Raw genomic sequence first — 19,123 nt, forward strand, 5'->3', positions numbered from 1 at the left:
GTGCCATTTGTAGAAATAGAAAAACCTCAGGTCAGATTATATTCTCAGGGAGAAAAAAAAAAAAAAAAAAAACTGCTGTGAAGTTCGTGCTGCTGTAACTGTGTGTGTGTGTGTGTGTGTGTGTGTGTGTGTGTGTGTGTGTGTGTGTGTGTGTGTGTGTGTGTGTGTGTGATGTAGTGAGAGCTCCTGCAGTGTAAAGACAGCGAGGTGTCGTGTCATGTCGTCTTGTCTTTCTCCCTCCACTCCGTCTCGGCCCCTGGAGGAGCAACTCGGGAAGAAGCGAGCAGCAGACATTAAAAAAAAAAAAAAAAAAAAAAGGACATTCCTGAGCCGTGCTTGGTGGAAACGGGCCGGGAGGGAAATAAGGCCACTGCAATGCAGAGTCGACAGCAGAGCGCGCCGAGGCAACCTCGCGAGCTTTTATCTGGAACCTTTTGAGTCTTTCATCAAAAGCAGTTCAGGGGAAACAGGAAGAAAATCACACCTGGAAAACGAAGATCCAAGCGCACGACTTTAAAAGAAAATAAAAACCAGAAAAGCTGCAGTAAAATGTTTGAAATCTCTCGCTAATTAAAAGCTTTATTGCATTATTTAAAAAAAAAAAAAAAAAAAAATGTGCACACTTTCTGAAAAAGCTTGATAGTTACTGCGAGGACGTCTCCAGAAGTGGAGTATATTAGCGTCAGCAGGCCCGGGATGCATAGAGAGCAGCACGCCAAGCTAATGCTCACCATTAATTACTTGGGGGAGGATGGGCGGGGGGGGGGGGCATTTAGCATTATTGGCAAAATGTAAATACACATGTATTAATGCGGCGCACGGCGGCGTGCACGCATCAATCTACAGATGACGAGAGAGGGAGGAGTGAATGTAGATATATGTGTGTGTGTGTGTGTGTGTGTGTGTGTGTGTGTGTGTGTGTGTACACGCTTGCATTAAAAATACAGTCAGGGAAAAAAGAAAAAGAAAAAAAGAAGCTTTGTTGGTGAGTAAACCTATTGCACCGTTTGTGTCACTCTTCTATACAGGGAACAAATTTAATTTTGTTCCATTTACAAAGGTCTAGTGGAGTAAGACGGTGGGTAGCCTTAAGAAAACACACACACACACACACACACACACACACACACACACACACACACACACACACACACACTGTGAAGTCTCTGTGAAGAACAAGGCAGCACTCGCTCACACACACCAAATGAAATTTCAAAATAAACGACTGAGCTGTGATTTACAATTCTCCTCCGGGGCAGAGAAAAAGTGAGAAAACATTTCAATCAGTCCCTCCCCGCCTTTGTTATGCTGCTATGAATCAGCTGTTTAAGGAACAAAACAGCTGAACGGCGGCGAGCGAGCAAGAGAGAGAGAGAGAGAGAGAGAGAGAGAGAAAGAGAGAGAGAGAGAGAGAGAGAGAGAGAGAGAGAGACTGCGAATGATTTCACGCCAAAACATAGAAACGTATTTGAGAGGTATATTATTGTGGAGCTCGTGAAATTGAGGTTTTTAAAGTTTTTGCTGTTTTTTTTTTTTTATTATTATTTTATTTGTGCCTGATTGAATCTAAACTATAAACCAACTGAAAGAGACCAAAAGCCGGGCGTGAAACCTTGTGATATAATGGAAATATTTCAAATACAGCATTTATCTGTAACAACAGCACGTAACAGCAGAAGGGGGGGGCGGTTGGGGGTTGGGGGGGGAATCAGATAGCAGCGTAACAAACACCTAATCATACAATCGGACTGCTTTTCTGTGTTGTTAACAAGATCAAATTTCCTCCAACTGTTCCCCCACCACATCTTTCAAACTACATAGTTTCATGTTTAAATGATTCATTCATTGGGGACTACTTTCTGTGGCGGAGTGTTTCGGTGCCTGGAAGGAGGAAGGAAGGCGTACGCTTGTTGGTCGGATCGATTGTTCGTTTTTTCTTTTTTTCTTCTTGTGTAGACAGTAAGACAAACAGATACATCTCTCTCTCTCTCTCTCTCTCTCTCTCTCTCTCTCTCTCTATATATATATCTATATCTATGTATATATAGATATAGATATATATATATATACAGAGAGAGAGAGAGAGAATATGAGCTTTCAAGATGATGGGAACACGTGAGGAGTCCAGAAACTATCACGTGTTAACCCTGTTTCCCTGAGAGGTCAGGGGGGAGGAGGGGAGGGAGGGAGGGAGGGAGGGGGGGGGTCCCATTTGAGGCCGCGGCTCATTTCTCAAACTCATCTCGGATGCACCCACATGGGCCTAACGAGAGCCCGTGTAGGGACAGAAACCTATTAGGCTCTCCCCCGGTTACAGACAGCATCTCCATTTACAGCTGTCAATAGTACAGCTTGGCCTACAATAATTATCCCCCAGGAAGGAGCTGCCTCCGCGCGCTGCGCATTAGTCCGGCCCCCCGGGAGACCCGCGAGGACCTGAAATCCTCCGATATCTAAAGTCCCCCTGAATAGCGAGCGCTTTGGGAGGCGGGATCAAGGCCTGAACCGAGGGGGAAGTGTGTCACGAGTATTCCCAGTCCTCTCCTTTAACCACTGTGTGTGTGTGTGAGGATGGATGGAGGGAGGGAGGGAGGGAGGGAGAGAGGGCTGGGGGGGGAGGTAATTGGGTACCAGCACAGTCGTAGAAAAGAGATCAGCATGAGTGGGACGAGGAGGAGGAAGAGGAGGAGGCCGCTGCTGAAACCAGAGAGCCCGGGCTTTTCCTCGACATGAAAGGATGACCTAACCGTTTATAGAGCGATACCGTGTACGTTTAGAGAGAAGGGCGGAGGAGGGGGGGAGGGGGGGATTCAAAACAGCCAAAAAGAAGACCAAAGAAGAAGAAGAAGAAGAAGAAGAAGAAGCCACCAAAAAAAAAAAAGAAAAAGGAATCAATATACGCAACAATAACAATAGGCATCAGCACGGTGGAATGCCATGATAGAAAATCCAATTACAAATCAAAGAGAGGCAATTTTAGCAAACGGAGAGATGTGGAGATAAGTCGGGAGGCAAAGACACGGAGAGAGATGTGACACAGAGACAATAACAACCGCCGCCCCCTCCACCCCCCACCCCCCCCCCCTCTTTAGACGTAAGTTACGCCGCGCTTGCCGCCCCAACAGCGGCGTCTTAGATAATAGAGTTACGTTTACGAGCGGTGCCATATGCCCACCCAGCGCCTGGTAAATAGAAAATCCATGAGATGCCATGTTTTTTATGGCTGCCGAAGACAGCTACTAACTACCACCAAGCAAACCCCAGCTAGCCCCGTCAGCTTCGGCTGCCGCCATAAATATATTTATACTTTAATACGAGAGGGGGGCCTACAGCGGCGAGCATCGCATCCCCATAAAAAAAAAAATAAATAAATAAATAAATAAAAAAAAGAGCCTCGGCACGCTGTAATTCATAACTCCCTCAATATCCAGCGCCATAACTCACAAAATGAGCCACTACAATACAAATTGAGGAAAAGGTTTGGAGGAAAGAAGTGACATCATCCTGCGGAGGGATGGAGAGCCGGAGCGGCCCTTCAGCGCCGGGTGTGATGCTGCCACTTCTTCCTTTCTTTTATTTTTTTTTTTGTGTGTATGTGTGGTAATCAGAAGCCCCCAGTTCTCCCACCACACCGCGGGGAGTCTCTCCTCGCATTAATGAAAACAAACATTTATACGCAAGCCGCAGCCCGACTACAAAGAGCATCAAAGCAACAACACCCGCACACACACACAAAAAGCACTCAAACACCGCTGCACACCAAATATAAAAGGCAGAAAAAGGTATGCTTTGCTAATCTTTTATGTAATAAACTCCTGTCTTCCCGTGATATCACGCCGCCGCCATGTTTGCACATAATAAGCCAAGCTGTTTCGGGAGCCCAACTTAATACACTGTCTTATTTGAAATGCAAACAAACTGCGAGGCAGAGGCTATCACCTCAATCTATCCCCCCTTCTGTTCGCTGGCTGTCATCTCAGGCGAAGCCCGACACTGCTGCTGCTACTGCTGCAGCAGCCCTGCACTGTGGTGGTGGGGGGGGGGGGGGGGGGTATGGGCAGCATGCTACGAAGGAGAGGAGGAGGAGGAGGAGGAGACGCCGGCCACAGTGTGATTCAGAGGGTTGTTTCCCCTCACAGCGCTGCAGGGCGAGGAGGATTTACCGCAAAGAAGAAAAAAAAAAAAACAACAGAGAAGAAGAAAAGCTGCTGATACATTAAAGAGCTTTGAAACAAAAAAAAAAGAGAAGGGGGAGGGAGGGGGGAGGGAGGGGGGGGATGCTTCATGAAAAATAGCACACAGATAGCACACAGGAAGTTTCAATTTCAGCACTGGCTTTGACTGCAGACGTAAACACACACACACACACACACACACACACACACACACACACACACTGGAGGCTTGCTGCTCATCCGGAGGAGGGTTTGGAGGTAACAGGGATGTAGTGGAAGGTGAAGCCACCCTAAACTCACTCAGTTCACTGACACACGTTCACTGCAGGAAGACAAAACAAAAAGGGAAACTCGGGAAGATTCTCACACGCTTGACATAAAATAAAAAAAAAATAAAAAAAGATAAAAAAATTAAAAAAAATAAAGATTCTGGTCATTAAAACAGAAAATAATACATCATAATAAATATATTTTAAAAAAGAATGCTTTGTTGATTGCGGATCACAAACAAAACAAATATTTTCATGAGCTTGTGTCTCTGGCTGCAGTTTTGGTGGCACCTGCTTGTCCACATGCTCTCCCCTCAACCCCCCCCTCCACCCCCCCTCCACCCCACCTCCACCACCACCACCACCACCACCTCCCCTCCCCATCCCATCCCAGCCAGGCCAGCGGGGGTGTGCCACTCTGGACAGATGGGTGGGAGGGGGGTGACGGCCATTACCATGATGGTGTGTGTGTGTGTGTGTGTGTGTGTGTGTGTGTGTGTGTGTGTGTGTGTGTGTGTGTGTGTGTGTGTGTGTGTGTGTGTGTGTGTGTGTGTGTGTGTGTGTGTGTGTGGGGCCTTTCCAGCACCGTTATTTCGCCTCAATCACTGCAGTAACACACTGTTTACTGCAACACATGCTGCTGCGAGTAAGAACTCAATAGGATGCTCCCCCCCTCCCCCTCCCCCACCACCACCACACAACCAGCTGAATTAAAACACGTGAATAATTCAGCACATAGAAACACACACTTAAGAGTCACCTTGTTGTTGATTTCTTTTTTTCTTTTAAACGTCACTTCAGAAAATCTTCAGGTTTCACGAAACAACGAGGATCAGTGACAGAATCAATTTCCAAACAACAACAAAAAAAAGAGAGAGAGAGAGAGAGAGAGAGAGAGAGAGAGAGAGAGAGAGAGAGAGAGCAGGAAATCAATGTTCATTTGCGGAGATGTATAATTATTCAGAGCGTTTGATGATCGCCATGAGAAAAAAAATTTAAGACAGAGAGATTGAGGAGCCGGCTGAGGGCCCGAGACGGATTTCAACTCATCGTCAACAATAACAGAAGTTTTGATTCATACACACACGATCTAAGAAATCGTGATGACGACGATGAGCTTAAAAATAAAACACACAAAACACGGAGCGTCAAACAGCAGCGGCGTATTCACGTCTAACGTTTAATATAACTCAAATTTAAAATTAGCAGAGTTGAAATTGAGGATTTCTGCAAAACCCCAGACTGGGATCAGATTAGGTAATAAACGCACTCTGGATTTAGGCTGCACAACAACAACAACAACAACAACACCACTCAACAAATCAGGTGTTTTTCCTCCCGAACGCAGAGCTTTAAAGAAAAAGTTTCAAAATAGAGTCAACGTAAGGATTTTTTTGTGTCTGATCTTCAAAAAAAAAAAAAAAAAGCACACACACTTTCTGAAGCACGGTGAGTCATGAAGCGACTACCGATGTACACAAACACTGCGAGGTCCCCACGTCACACTCATCATCACTAATTCACTGCTTTTAATTTCACCGGAGATACAGCGGCGGAGGAGAGGAAGAGGACGGGGAGGAGAGGAAGAGCGGGGGATGTTTTAGAGGATGAAATGAAATGAAAAGGAAAAAAAAAAAAATAAAGAAAAGAGGGGTGAGCCCCGCTTCTCCTCCTTCTCCTCCGACTCCCTTTATCCCTCCACGAAAAAAAAAAAAAGAGAAAAAAAAAAAAAAAAAAAAAAGAGAAAAAAGAAAAGGCAGGGGTGAGGGTCAAGGGTGAGGGAGGGTTGAAAAGTGCTCCGGGGTAGCAACAACACAAAAGAGAGAGTGCGATGCTATCACGTGTCGCCTGAGGAGCGCACGGAGGAGCGGACGGAGGGAGGATGGAAAGGAGGAGGAAGAGGAGGAGGAAGAGGAGGAGGAGGAGGAGGAAGAGGAGGAGGAGGAGAGACGAAGCAGCCAAGTCTTACCTCGGGCAGGTAGAGGAAAGCAGGGGGACACTGCAGCGAGTGAGTTAGCATCCCGGAGCCGGAGAGCAGCAGGCAGCCGGAGTTGGCCATGGAGCTCAGCGTGGGGTGACGGGACGCTTTGCGCATTTAGCAGGGAGATCCTTTCGCTCTACTCTCGCTCGCTCGCTCTCTCTCTCTCTGTGTGGCTCGCTCGCTCGCTCCCACACTCACTTACTCTCTCTCTCTCTCTCTCTCTCTCTGTGTCTTCGGATCACTTCCTTTTTCCTCTGCCTCCTCTTGGCTTTTTTAAATTCCCCCTTTTTTTCTTCTTCTTCTTCTTCTGGCTTTTGTGTCTCTATTGAAGATGGAGGAGGGAGGCGAGCGGCGTGCAGACAATGTGCATGTTCCTTTATCACTCTCTCTCTCTCCCTCTCCCCCCCTCTCTCTCTCTCTCTCCCTCTCCCTCTCTCTCTTCTCTCTCACTATTCCTGGCGCGACTCTGTTTACTTTGTGTGTGATAAAAGCCAACATAAGCATTCAGACACAGAAGGGGAGGTTCTGTGCAAGCCGAGGAGGAGGAGGAGGAGGGGGATGAGGAGGAGGAAGAGGAGGAGGAGGAGGGGTTGTAGAGCCGACAGGGGGTTGGGTAGGTTATGGTGGGGGTATGTATAAAAGAGGTGGTAGCATTGATGGGTGGGGGGTGTACTGATGAAGTCCCCGGTGGATTCATACATCAAACGGGGGAACGGCTGAATAGCAGAGGGGATGTGAATGACATTAGAACAGCTGATCCTGGGCATTAGCACCTCGTGGGACACTGCATGCTGCCTTTTAATTGCGCACCCCCCCCCCCTGCAAAACACACACATAAACACCCCCCCTACACACACACCTCCCGTGTGTGTGTGTGTGTGTGTGTGTGTGTGTGCAGACGCTCAAGGACAACGTACTGTACGCCACGTATACAGCAGATCTAGCAGATTTTTTTTGGAAGACGTATTAAAAACAAGCAGGCTGTTATTAAGAGGCCCAGTCGTGACATCCTTCCTCCATCTCGCTCTCTACTCGCATCTACTGAGCTGTAAACATGCATATCCAGTCAAGCATGTGCTGCAGAGCACGCTAAACTGTACACGAAAGAAAAAAAACTAAACAAAACAAAAAAAAAAGCACAAGCCGGATTGCTTCCTTTTGAATGTATCTGCTCTCTGATTAATTCTGTTTGAAACGGCTTTAAAAGAAGCAGACAAAGAGAATGCACAAGATGGATTCATTTCATCATGGGCATCAGTCGGATGTACGGAGACCCGAGTCGGGGGTGGAGGAAGGTGGAGGGGAGGGTGGAGTCTATCCGGAGTCTCATCCGACACAACTGTGTACTGTCAGAGCCTTGATGTCCTCAGCAGAAGATCACCAGGATGCAGCGGAGTCACTCCTCAGCTTCTAATTTCTTCTTAATGCAATAAAGTCGAGGCAAAGTGTGTGTGTGTGTGTGTGTGTGTGTGTGTGTGTGTGTGTGTGTGTGTGTGTGTGTGGAGGTTCACAGTATACAAGTGCTGCTATCTTTAGATTCAAGAAAAACGCCCGGCGGAGATAAAAGGCGTGGATGCAGAGTGATCACGAACTCAAACCATCCAACTCCGTCCTCACGAGATGATTTCTATCTAAACAACAACAACAACAACAACAACAAGACAATCTGAGCTCCATAGGCCGGATTAAGAAGAAGGGATGTTATCTGCCGGTGCCAGAGCCAGAATTATGGCAATACCACAAAATAAAAAAAGAGGAGTGTGCCTGTAGGAAGACCGATGCAGGTCGTTGGGAGTCAACTTCAACGTAAACACACGGTTCCTGTCTGAAACACTTCAACGGCCGTCGCCATCTCGTTTTATTCTATTTTTTTTGGAGCCAGAAGTGCCCATATTTGGACGAGCAAGGGGACGTTCAAGTGGTGGGTTAAGTCGTCCAAAAAAAAAAAAAAAAACAACGCTGTTGCTAGGCAACGGCAACACGGACAGCGACTCGAAGCCATCCAACCTAACGATTTAGCGAGCTGACAGGCAGCTAACGTAACGCAGGAAATGCAAAGTCACGGACGGAAAAGATGAGGCCGTTGGCGAGATCGGCATTTTCCTCAGACGTAAGGCTGTCATCTAAGTTACGAAGACAAACTCTACGTGACTTAAAACGACAACACATTAGCTTAAAAATGAACTTCCGTGACCTCTGACCTTTTAGCAAACACATCACAACCTTGGTGAACTCGAGGATAACAGGGTAACGTAGCGTGAACGTAGCACGAGAACCTGAGGACACTATGCCCCGCCCACATTGACAGGAAACCAGGAAGTCTATCTAATGACACCATAATGAACACTTAGTGTCTCTTGGAGGTGCTTTTTTTTTTTTTTTTTTTTTTTTTTAACAGCCCCAAGTGGCCGTCAGTGGTATTACACAGCCATTCCTGCCTGAACAGCTCACCTTTCCCACGTTTTTTTTTGGTGTTTAGTGACAGAAATAACGTGGCGCTGCTGCAGGAGACACACCGCGACCGGAGAGGAGAATTAAAGTCGCTCGTGGGGAAACGCTCCCTGTGCAGATTAAATACCTCCAATCAGGCAGCGGGGAGGGGGGGAGAGGGGTGGAGAGAGGGGATGCTTGACCTGTAATTACTCATTCACTCCTGTATTTCAACTCCCGAGAAAGAAACAGGAAAAAAAATTATAATCAAGGATTCAAACAAATGCCTACCTCCACCGGCAGCCATTATTACTGCCAGCATACATCCTGAATAATTGGCCTGGCTGCGTTTGATGCGGAGATCAGTCGTCGTGGATATCTGACGTGGTTGTTGCCTGAGCCGGTCTGGCAACGCCGGCCGCAGATGGGAATCCATCTCCCCGTCTATGTTTTTTTTAAATTTTTTATTATTATTTGTGCTCTCTTTTCTCGCTTTGTCTGTCTGTCTGAATGCCTGTCTGTCTGCCTGTCGCCCCCCCCCCCCCCAGTTAATAATTCAAATGAGCACTGCCAGATCACTGCCCTTCAAAGGGAGTTTTGCTGGAATGTTCTAAACGGTGCCTTTTTCTTTTTGTCGTGTGAAATCAAAGCCTCTCAAAAAAAAAAACCCGGCGCAGATATCCTCAGTTAACTCCCCGCCAATTAAAGACAGAAAGATCAACAACTGCGACAAAAAAAAGAAAAAAAAAAAAAAGCTCAGTTGATCACCAAAATAAAAAAATATATATTTTTATATTTAAAAAAAAAAAAAATCTTATTCATCATCCTCATCATCATCATCCTTTTTTGTCGTCGTCTATTTCCTCCTCGCCGTGCAATCATCACATCGCAGTGGCAGGCCCGTAATAATCAGCATAATCATTATTACCACAATCACCGTCACTGTCACCGTCGACTCTCGTCACGTCTGTCTCATGAGTGTTACTGGCCAGTCGTGTGTGTGTGTGTGTGTGTGTGTGTGTGTGTGTGTGTGTGTGTGTGTGTGTGTGTGTGTTTGAGGGGCAATACGAGCTTTTAAATCTGGGTTTAGTCTCCGTCTTTTGTGTACGAGACGTAGCTCCGACGCAGAGTGGTTGTTACATCAACGTGCTCGAAAAAAGGGTGAAAGCAGCAGTTCGAGCAGGAAGGAGAAAAAAAGAAAAGAAAAGAAAAGAAAAGAAAAGAAAAGAAAAGAAAAGAAAAGAAAAGAAAAGAAAAGAAAAGCCCTCACGCATGAGGAGCTCGGTCAGCAATACTCAAAGGCCGTAGGAGCGGTGGCTAATGGCGCCCAAACGATCGGCAGTGCATTTCAGTCCTCCTCTTGTTTATAGTATGACCGCTGATCAATACGGCACACTCACGCTGATCGCCATCAGAAGATGACTGTTTATTTCCCTCAACTCCCATCGCTCTCACTGCGGACGAGGAAGTATTCAGATCCGTCACTTACTTCACTAAACGGTATCGATGCGTGCAAAATAATCCATTAAAGAAAAAGGGTTTTATCAGAAACATGTTTCAAAGCCACTGAACGTAAATCATATAAAAGCACTATAATATTATTATTGTACGGTTTTAGGGCGCAGTTTTATTATTATTTTTTATTATTAATGGTTGTGGAGCCTAAACGGTGCCATGAGCGAGGTTTGCTAGTTCGGAGCAGGAAGTGATCATATTTGGACGAGCTGGGGGGGAGGAGCCAGCGGTGGATCTGACTGATCTGATTGGAAACCTGACGATACTACGTCCCGCCCACCGACAGCTGTAACCTGACTGCACCACAGGCCTGTCAATCAAACAGACACGCCCCCAAAAACAGGTCTTCTTGAATCTTCTTTTCTAATGAATGAGGGATTATTTTCAGATGGACCTCCAGAAAACTAATAAGAAGGAGTGACTTTAGCTAACAACACCGAGATAACTGATGGACACATTTTATTCACTTTGGATTTGATGAGAGAAGTTGAATGGGAGTCTATGGAGCCGGAGGCTTTTTGGAGCCGACCTCTAGTGGCACTCGCTGGTATTGCAGTTGAAGACACTTCTGGATTGGCCTCGTTTTTCAGAGCCGGAAGCTACGAACACTTTTATATCCAGTTAACGGGTGGAATTAATATTAACTACTTAATATGCTGTCAAATTCTTTATTCGGCAATAGTGCATCACATTTTATACTATATTTGTAAATGAAATCTTAATATGCAAAGTAGCAACCTGCTACTTGGATTTTCACTGAAACATCACTGCGGAAATCTGACTTCATTTTTATTTATTTTTTATTGGTGATAATGTTTTTTTGTCAATTCTAGCCGAGATGTAGGTATTTGTTGTGTATCTACAACCAAAAAGCTGAATCTTCCTTCACTCCCAGTAAAAAAAAAAAATCCACGATATCATCATCCTGAGTTATTATGGCGCTAGTTTAAGTTACCTAGTAGCTGTTAGATGACTGTAATGAGGTTTAAAGGTGAATATTTCCCTCTGAAATGTGATGCAGAAACCAGCAAGTGTGTCAGGATTCAAGAGTCGTCGAGTAAATGTACTCTTGTGACTTTGCTACGAACACAGCTCCCACATCACGGCGACCACCAACATGTCAGAGGGAGGATTACGCAACAGTACGCACGGCTCTGCAGATATATCTGAATCCGTCTAATTCCCCGTCACTCGCAGCGTGCAGCATTTTAATAATTAGCCCGTTTGAGCCGGTCGGCGGGAGCTCGTCGAGTCTGAAGAGGGAGGAGCACTCCAGCCCGCCGGACGCTCGGCCCCGAGACGCTACGCTCGACCAAAAACAAAAGCGGCAGTGTGTTTGGCGCGGGGTGGATTTCGCTAAGGAGCGGCGAGGCCTTTGGAGGGGGCACCCTTGAAGTGCCCCTCTGACAGGCTACCTCATTATCTGGCATCTCCAGAGTGCCAAGCCCGGCCCCGCCGAAGAAGAGGGGGCACGAGCCCGCCCCGAGGGTACGCGGTGAAGGGGAGGGTTGCGCTCTCGCTAAAGGTCCGCTGATTATATCTCGGGCCCAGAGCTTCAGGGATCCCCGCTAATTAAAGGTTGTGTCATATCTGTTAGAGATAACAAACCTATGTAGCTCATCCTTTTTTTATTTTTTTTTATTTTATCTTTTGTTTTCAAAAACCCCTCCCCTTCGATATCTGCACTTTTACAGACGTCATGTCAGATTCTCAGTCTCGCCTTTTCAAGGCTGACCAGCTCTGTGGTACCTGGAGGCTGAGAAGGGTGGTGGTGGTGGTGGTGGGAGGGGGGGGTTCCTGTTGAACCTGCCCTCGCCCATCTCGGCGTGCCAGCGGTGCTGCGGAGGCATCGTGGGATCTTTTGTCTGGAGGCATAATTAAAGCTCTCGTTCATTATTTCTTCACTTTGAGCGCAGATCCGAGTAATTAGGAGGCAGTGCCACAGGAGGAGGTGGGTGGGTGGGTGGTGGTGGTGGTGGTGGTGGGGGGCACGTACACACACACACACACACACACACACAAATAGGAAAACACAATCACACACAAGTTAGAAGAAAGTGAGTCTGTACAGAGAGAGAGCGAGAGAGCAAAAAAAAAAACAAAAAAAAAATCTTTGCACCAAATGAGCCGCATTCATCTCTCCACCGATCTTCTGGGTGTCGATATCCGGCAGCGACTGAAGTATGTTTTTTCTGCCCTCAGAGCTGTCATGTACTAATGCATTGATTAAAAAATGTTGATGAAATGGACAGTTATGGGGAAGAACTGGAGGAGTGATCTGGATGTTGGACGGCGGGGGCCCCCTGCTCGCGTCCGGAGGCTCAGCCACTCGCCTCCCTCCTTCCCTCCTTCCCTCCTTCCCTCCCTCTCTTAATGGATTTTGAAACAGAGCTCGGCTTTTATACGGCGTCATTCATCCTCATATGTTTTCGCCTGCCGCGTCTCACAATCACTGCTTCTTTATGGCGAACTAATGCACCCGGTGCTAAGATCAGCAGCTCGGGCCGCGGCCATCGCTCACCGAGCTGCGGCCAGATATTAGGACGTTTGGAAAAAGCTGCTATCGTGTCGGAGGCGGCGGCGGCGGCGGCAACCGAGGGTTACCGACTCCGCCTCCCACACTGTCATATATCAACCCACCCTAAAAACACACACACACACACACACACACACACACACACACACACACACACACACACACACACTGCTGCTTCGGCTGCTTTGACAAGGAAGGAAAAGGAGGGGGTTGATGGAGGTGGACAGTCAGCGTCGATACATCGAGCGCTTTACCACCCTCTTATCCAAAGGTCTGGCTCGCTCGCGGCTACGAAGTGGTGAGGCCAGGAGGGCTGTGAGTGTGTGTGTGATGGCCCTGGGTGGTGGGTGGGAGACAGGGAAGGGTTTTGTCCAGAAAGACAACAAACAGTGTGTGTGTGTGTGTGGATGGGGGGGGGGGGTGACGCCCCGTTCGCCCTCTGGGCAGAGAGAGAGAGAGCTGACGGGGGAGCGTGGAAATCACATCAGATCAACGACGAGAGAGTCGCGTCGCATGTAAGCGGATGAAGCCGGCGGATAAACGCCGATATACTTCGTCTCAGAAAGGTCGGTTAGAAATGAGCAGGAAGGGAAGTGAGGAACAAAAAGACTTCTATATGCCGGTATTTCAAATCACGAGATACGTCCCCTCAGATTGCTCCCGGGAAAAAAAACAACAAAAAAAAACAATGAAGTGACAACAAACACGTCAACGTCATCTGTGGGAATTTCTTTCCCGGGACGGCACTTCCTTGGATTTCCAGCGTAAGAGAGTGGAAACATTTGGTCGGAGAGCACGACCGCAAGACCTGCAGCAGCTCCATAACTTTTTCATGACGCGTCTCCAATATTCATGTTTTAAATCCCACAAAATAGGAAGAGAGTTCAGTGTCGACAGCAAGACCGCAAGACGATGACGAAAGGAGCTCCGGTCGGACAGAGTTCGAGCTTTATAGGCGAGATATTTTAGGATTTTGCGGAACATATTTTACGTGGCGAAGGAATTTTAATAAATTTGATTTTGCAAATGCAAACAAAATGCAGTTTAAAAGGCTGAATGAGAGGAAGGAGCCGGCGTCGAAACCACAGACAGACTGAAAAACCACAAATCTTCACGGTGATGCCGCTGCTTCAATGTGAAATACTTTTGATTTGCAGGATTTACTGTCGGATTCACATCTGGTTCTTTCTATAATTCATGGTTTGTTGTTTTAGGATTATTTAATCAGCGTTAGCCTCGATGCAAACCTGCGGTTTCTGACGATAAATCTGCTTTTTAGGAGCGAATCCTGCCGCGTAACTTCATTTTTATAACCCGGAGGTACGAGACCACACACACACCCACCGGGCGCTACCGTAATCACACCGCTGCTAAGTTTAGTACCAATCGATAAAGTAAGGCCAATGTTCCCGAGTCCAATCCTCAGAGTCCGGCGAGAGGCTGCTTCTCTCTGCCGCCACCCGGTTTAATTGCGTTCACCTGTTGTCCCGGAGGTCTGAATCCCTCGTACTCCCTCCGGAGGACCCGGCGGACCGGACGCGAGGACGGGGGGCGTTTTCTTTCTTTACGGCCGAAATGTCCCCACGATTCAAATCTATCCAAAGCAATCATTCGGTCCTCGGCGCATTTCAGCTTTCATCGACGCTGTGTTATAAAAAAAAAAGAACAGCGTAATGGCTGCAGCCCAACGCTGAAGTCAATTACATAGATTGGTGCAGTGACATAAAGTGTATTCCATTTGGGAGCAGATTGGTCATGCCCAGTAATGTTCTCTTCCAGCAGGCACACCTTTGACCATTACTCTAAACAGGCGTTTGGGGAACCGGAGACCTATTCCCCACCACTACGAATGCCGCCGCGTCTCCCGGAGGAGGTCAGGGGTTCACGCTGCAGCTACCAGCGCTCTCATATTTAGCAGCAGCAGGTGAGAAATGGTACATCAATACTGTCAGACACGCCGGGCCACGGCGGCCTAATATCATATTAGAACGGAGCGTCGGGGAGGACGGCGGAGCGTCGGGGAGGACGGCGGAGCGTCGGGGAGGACGGCGGAGCGACGGGGAGGACGGCGGAGCGTCGGGGAGGACGGCAGGCCGGGCACACGGTGTCAGGCGAAAAAAAAAACAACAAAAAAAACGTCTCGACCGCTCGTGGAAAAGAAAAAGACGTACCCGAGATGAAAAATTTAAAGCTGTTGGTGTTTTCTTCAACTCGAAGACATAAATCACAACGCTTCCTGTCACCCGAAATGATAATAGCATTTGCATTTCCTTACACTCGCCATTTATTCCATCTTTGATGTCGCTGATGTGGAGGAATGCGTCGGAAGTGACAGTTTGTGCTGATTTTTGTGGTGTTTCGGCCAAAAAAACAATTTAATACTTTTTTTTTCGGACCAACAAGTGATATGAAAAGCTCCGGTGGCCTTTTTTTTTTTTTTTTTTTTGGGCAGTGTTTTACCACAAATTAAAAAGATTAATCAGCGGAATAATTAATTGGTGACTCTCCGCATCCATCAATCAAACGGTCATATTTAATCAGTCCGGCGAATTTTTTTTCCCCCAACATATCTGAAAGGCTGGAAACGTAATCATCTAAAAACACTGTGATGAGATGAGGGGGAAGCAGTGGGAAATGCAAAACACATGTTTTTGATCAGGATTTAAGGAACCAACACATCCGGTGCATGTTATTCAATATTTGATGGACAATTTCATCTTTTGACCTCACGTCAGAGTCCCCTGAGCTGGACGTCGCAGCGCTTCAATCAACGTCCTCCTCAAAAAGGCCTTTTCACTGCTGAATGTTTTATGTAGCTTTTCTTTTTTGTTTGTTTTCTTACATTTGGTGAGCGCCTGTGTTTTTGAGAAGTGCTACTTAAATAGCAGCTCTAAATATAAAGTTTGTGTGGGCGTGTGCTTCTGCCCGAGTCCCGATGTGTTTGCATCCGTGTTGGTGCGTCTCCTGGCTGTAGATTATTGTGTTTTTTGTTGATACCTTGCCGGGCTATATTAAAAAAATAAAAAAATAAATAAAAAAACCTCCCTGTGTAGAACGGAGCGCCCGGAGGGTCGGCGGTCGTTTGCCGAAGAGCCAACCGTGCCCTCTGACCGCATCACGCGAAAACATGCCGCCATCACAACGTAGCTGAGGGGACTCTGGCGCCGCTACAGATTTTCCTCGGATGTCTAACCTCCCGGAACGACGGCGCTTCGATGAGAAAAATCGGGGATCTCGGGAAAAATCCGCCCGAAGGAGGTGGAAGAAATGTGAGCGCAATATCTCCGGATGTAATATCGCATAAGAACCCGCCGAATGCTGTGATCACTGCTCAATATTTTAAAGGGATGTCTGGTTTTTAATGGCGCCCTGTTGAGGGCCATAACGCTGATGGAAAAAAATGTTTAAGTGTCAAACTCTGCAAGATGCACGGAGGAAAATTAGAAACATACATAGAAGCGTGTCCACACGGGAAAAAAAGGTGTCATATAGGTAAATGTTGAGAGCGCCGGCGGGAGGGATTGTTTTTCCTGGTCAAGCGTGTCCGCCGCGATCCGTCACGCTCGCGTTTCCCGTATTACTTCCTGTGACGCTCGCTCGCTCTCTTCCCCCGAACGCTGCTTTTTCTCCACTCTCCAAATGCTATCTGTCAGTAGGTGTTGCAGGACTGATAGAGGCTTGTCTGTTGCCTTTCTCATTACAGCGGGGGAGACAAAAATCCAGCAAGCGCGCTAACCTTTCATGGAGACGGAGGATGGGGGGGGGGGGGGGGGGGGGGGACAGGGAGGAGGGTGGGGGGGGGGGGCATCTGCACGGAGCCAGCACCTCCGTCTACTTGACATAACCCTATTACCGCTTCCTTAATTTGTCCCGCCGTGACAACTCGCAGCCAAAGAAACGGTTAAAAGAATGAGTGAACAAAAGCTGCATTGCATTATGGGCAGAGGAGGAGTAGGAGGTGGAGGGAGGGGGGGGGGGGGGTTGTTGAGGGTGGAAGACAATGGGGAGGCTGCGCTGATGCATCAGCCATATTGGATCATTCCTAACACACATTATCCTCGATATACTCCACTTAGCTCATCGCTCTGTTTCAACTCCTCGTTTTTAAAATGCTGCTTTTGAACTTTTCTTTCTTCATCTGAGGAGCTTTAAAACAAAAACTAAACAAAAACAAAAAAAACAGCCGGTGTGATCAACTTAATCAAAGGAGTTTGTCAAACTGTTTACATGAAAAGCAAACAAAAAACACAAAAAAATCCATGAAAGGCTCCTTAGCAGCGATAATGTTTTATTCTGTTTGGCCTTGTTTTTCCTTTTCGTCTACTTTTTTTGTTGTTAAATGTAACAACGTTTGCGAGCTCATTTAATATGTACAAACACCAAAAAAAAAAACTTCAGCGGCTTTCCTTCCTTTTGTTTCCTAAATCTGTTTGTACAAAAAAAAGAAAAGAAAATATGATCAAAGCCTACGAGCAGGCAGAGTGGTACCTCAACACGAAGATGACAACGACGCCTCAGAAATAACTAAATGACTGGCAAAATGAGTAACAGCTTCAAAATGGCTGATAATAAGAGCGGCTGAAGTGTGCGAGCTCGGTGGAAGTGCCAGACACTCAGACAAATGTGACACTAAATCCGGCGTTTGGCACATCCCTAAGTAAACAAAAGTGTTGATAAAAGGAAGCCGGGTGCAATCTTCAACAAAAAAAAAAAAAGAAAAGAAGAAGAAACAAAAGAAAACGGGTGGAGGGGGTGGTGGGGTGGAGGTGGGATTTCTCTTTCTGTGGCAGCCCCCACGTTTCAGGAGAGTCTCAACTAAGAGATAAACATCCTCCGTAACCGTCGGTAACGCAAACTGATCAAACAAAACCATCTGAATGAACTGAATGCCACCTCCAGAAATAACTCGGGTTTTTTTGTTTTTTTTACACACATCCTGCGTCCACGAGCAGCTCTGAGTACACTAATGTAATGTAATGTAAGGTAATGTAAGGTAATGTAATGTGGTGTAATGGAATGTAATGTAATGTAAGGTAATGTAAGGTAATGTAATGTGGTGTAATGGAATGTAATGTAATGTAACGTAATGTAATGTGGTGTAATGTAATGTAATGTAATGTAAGGTAATCTAATGTGGTGCAATGGAATGTAATATGGTGTAATGTAATGTGGTGTAATGTAATGTAATGTGGTGTGGTGTGGTGTAATGTAATGTAATGTGGTGTAATGTAATGTAATGTGGTGTAATGTAATGTAATGTGGTGGAATGGAATGGAATGTAGTGTAATGTAATGTGATGTAATGTAATGTAATGTGGTGTGGTGTGGTGTAATGTAATGTAATGTGGTGTAATGTAATGTAATGTGGTGGAATGGAATGGAATGTAGTGTAATGTAATGTGATGTAATGTAATGTGGTGTAGTGTAATGTGGTGTAGTGTAATGTAATGTAATGTAATGTAATATGGTGGAATGTAATGTAATGTGGTGTAGTGTAATGTAATGTAATGTAATGTAATGTGGTGTAATGTAATGTAATATGGTGGAATGTAATGTAATGTGGTGGAATGGAATGTAATGTAATGTGATGTAATGTAATGTAGTGTAATGGAATGGAATGTGGTGTAATGTAATGTGATGTAATGTAATGTAGTGTAATGGAATGGAATGTGGTGTAATGGAATGTAATATGGTGTAATGTAATGTGGTGTAATGTAATGTAATGTGGTGTAGTGTAATGTAATGTAATGTGGTGTAAAGTAATGTGATGTAATGTGGTGTAATGTAATGTAATGTAATGTGGTGTAATGTAATGGTTAAGAAGGCCGGCTCCATCATTGGCTGCAAACTGGACAGCCTGGAAAAGGTGGTGGAGAGGAGGACGCTGAACAAACTATTATCCATATTGGATAATCCTGACCACCCTCTCCACCACCTGCTGCAGGGACAGAGGAGCACGTTCTCCAAAAGACTCCTCCAGCTCCGCTGTCACAAGGACAGATACAGGAGATCATTCCTGCCCACTGCAATAAGACTGTACAATAACTCACCTCTGGCAAAATCCATCACACAACAATAACACTGTTGTCTGTGTTTCTTGTTTGTTTAAATATAAATATATATATATATATATATACTGTGCATTTTTATATTTAATATTTTTTACTGTTATTTTATTGCTTTCCTTTATCTATAAATGCTGCTGTAGCGAAAAAAAT

At 46.1% G+C, this 19,123-nt stretch overlaps 1 protein-coding gene across 13 annotated transcripts in view; it reads right to left on the minus strand.

Moving 5' to 3' along the window:
- LOC138207845 (RNA binding protein fox-1 homolog 3-like) overlaps positions 1 to 19,123 on the minus strand; it is a 361,299-nt gene that overhangs the window by 66,930 nt on the left and 275,246 nt on the right. The window contains exon 1 of one of the 13 annotated variants that reach the window (XM_069165385.1): positions 6,414 to 6,816. The exons of the other annotated variants lie outside the window; for them this stretch is intronic. Coding sequence (XP_069021486.1) covers positions 6,414 to 6,539 — 126 coding nt within the window. The 5' untranslated portion in view covers positions 6,540 to 6,816. Of the gene's footprint in view, positions 1 to 6,413; positions 6,817 to 19,123 lie in introns of those variants that run through there. 13 annotated transcript variants of the gene reach the window in all.

The sequence above is a fragment of the Embiotoca jacksoni genome, unplaced genomic scaffold (assembly GCF_022577435.1).
Source record: "Embiotoca jacksoni isolate LCO1_2020_lvr unplaced genomic scaffold, fEmbJac1.0.p SCAF_34, whole genome shotgun sequence".
NCBI classification, from domain to species: domain Eukaryota; kingdom Metazoa; phylum Chordata; class Actinopteri; family Embiotocidae; genus Embiotoca; species Embiotoca jacksoni.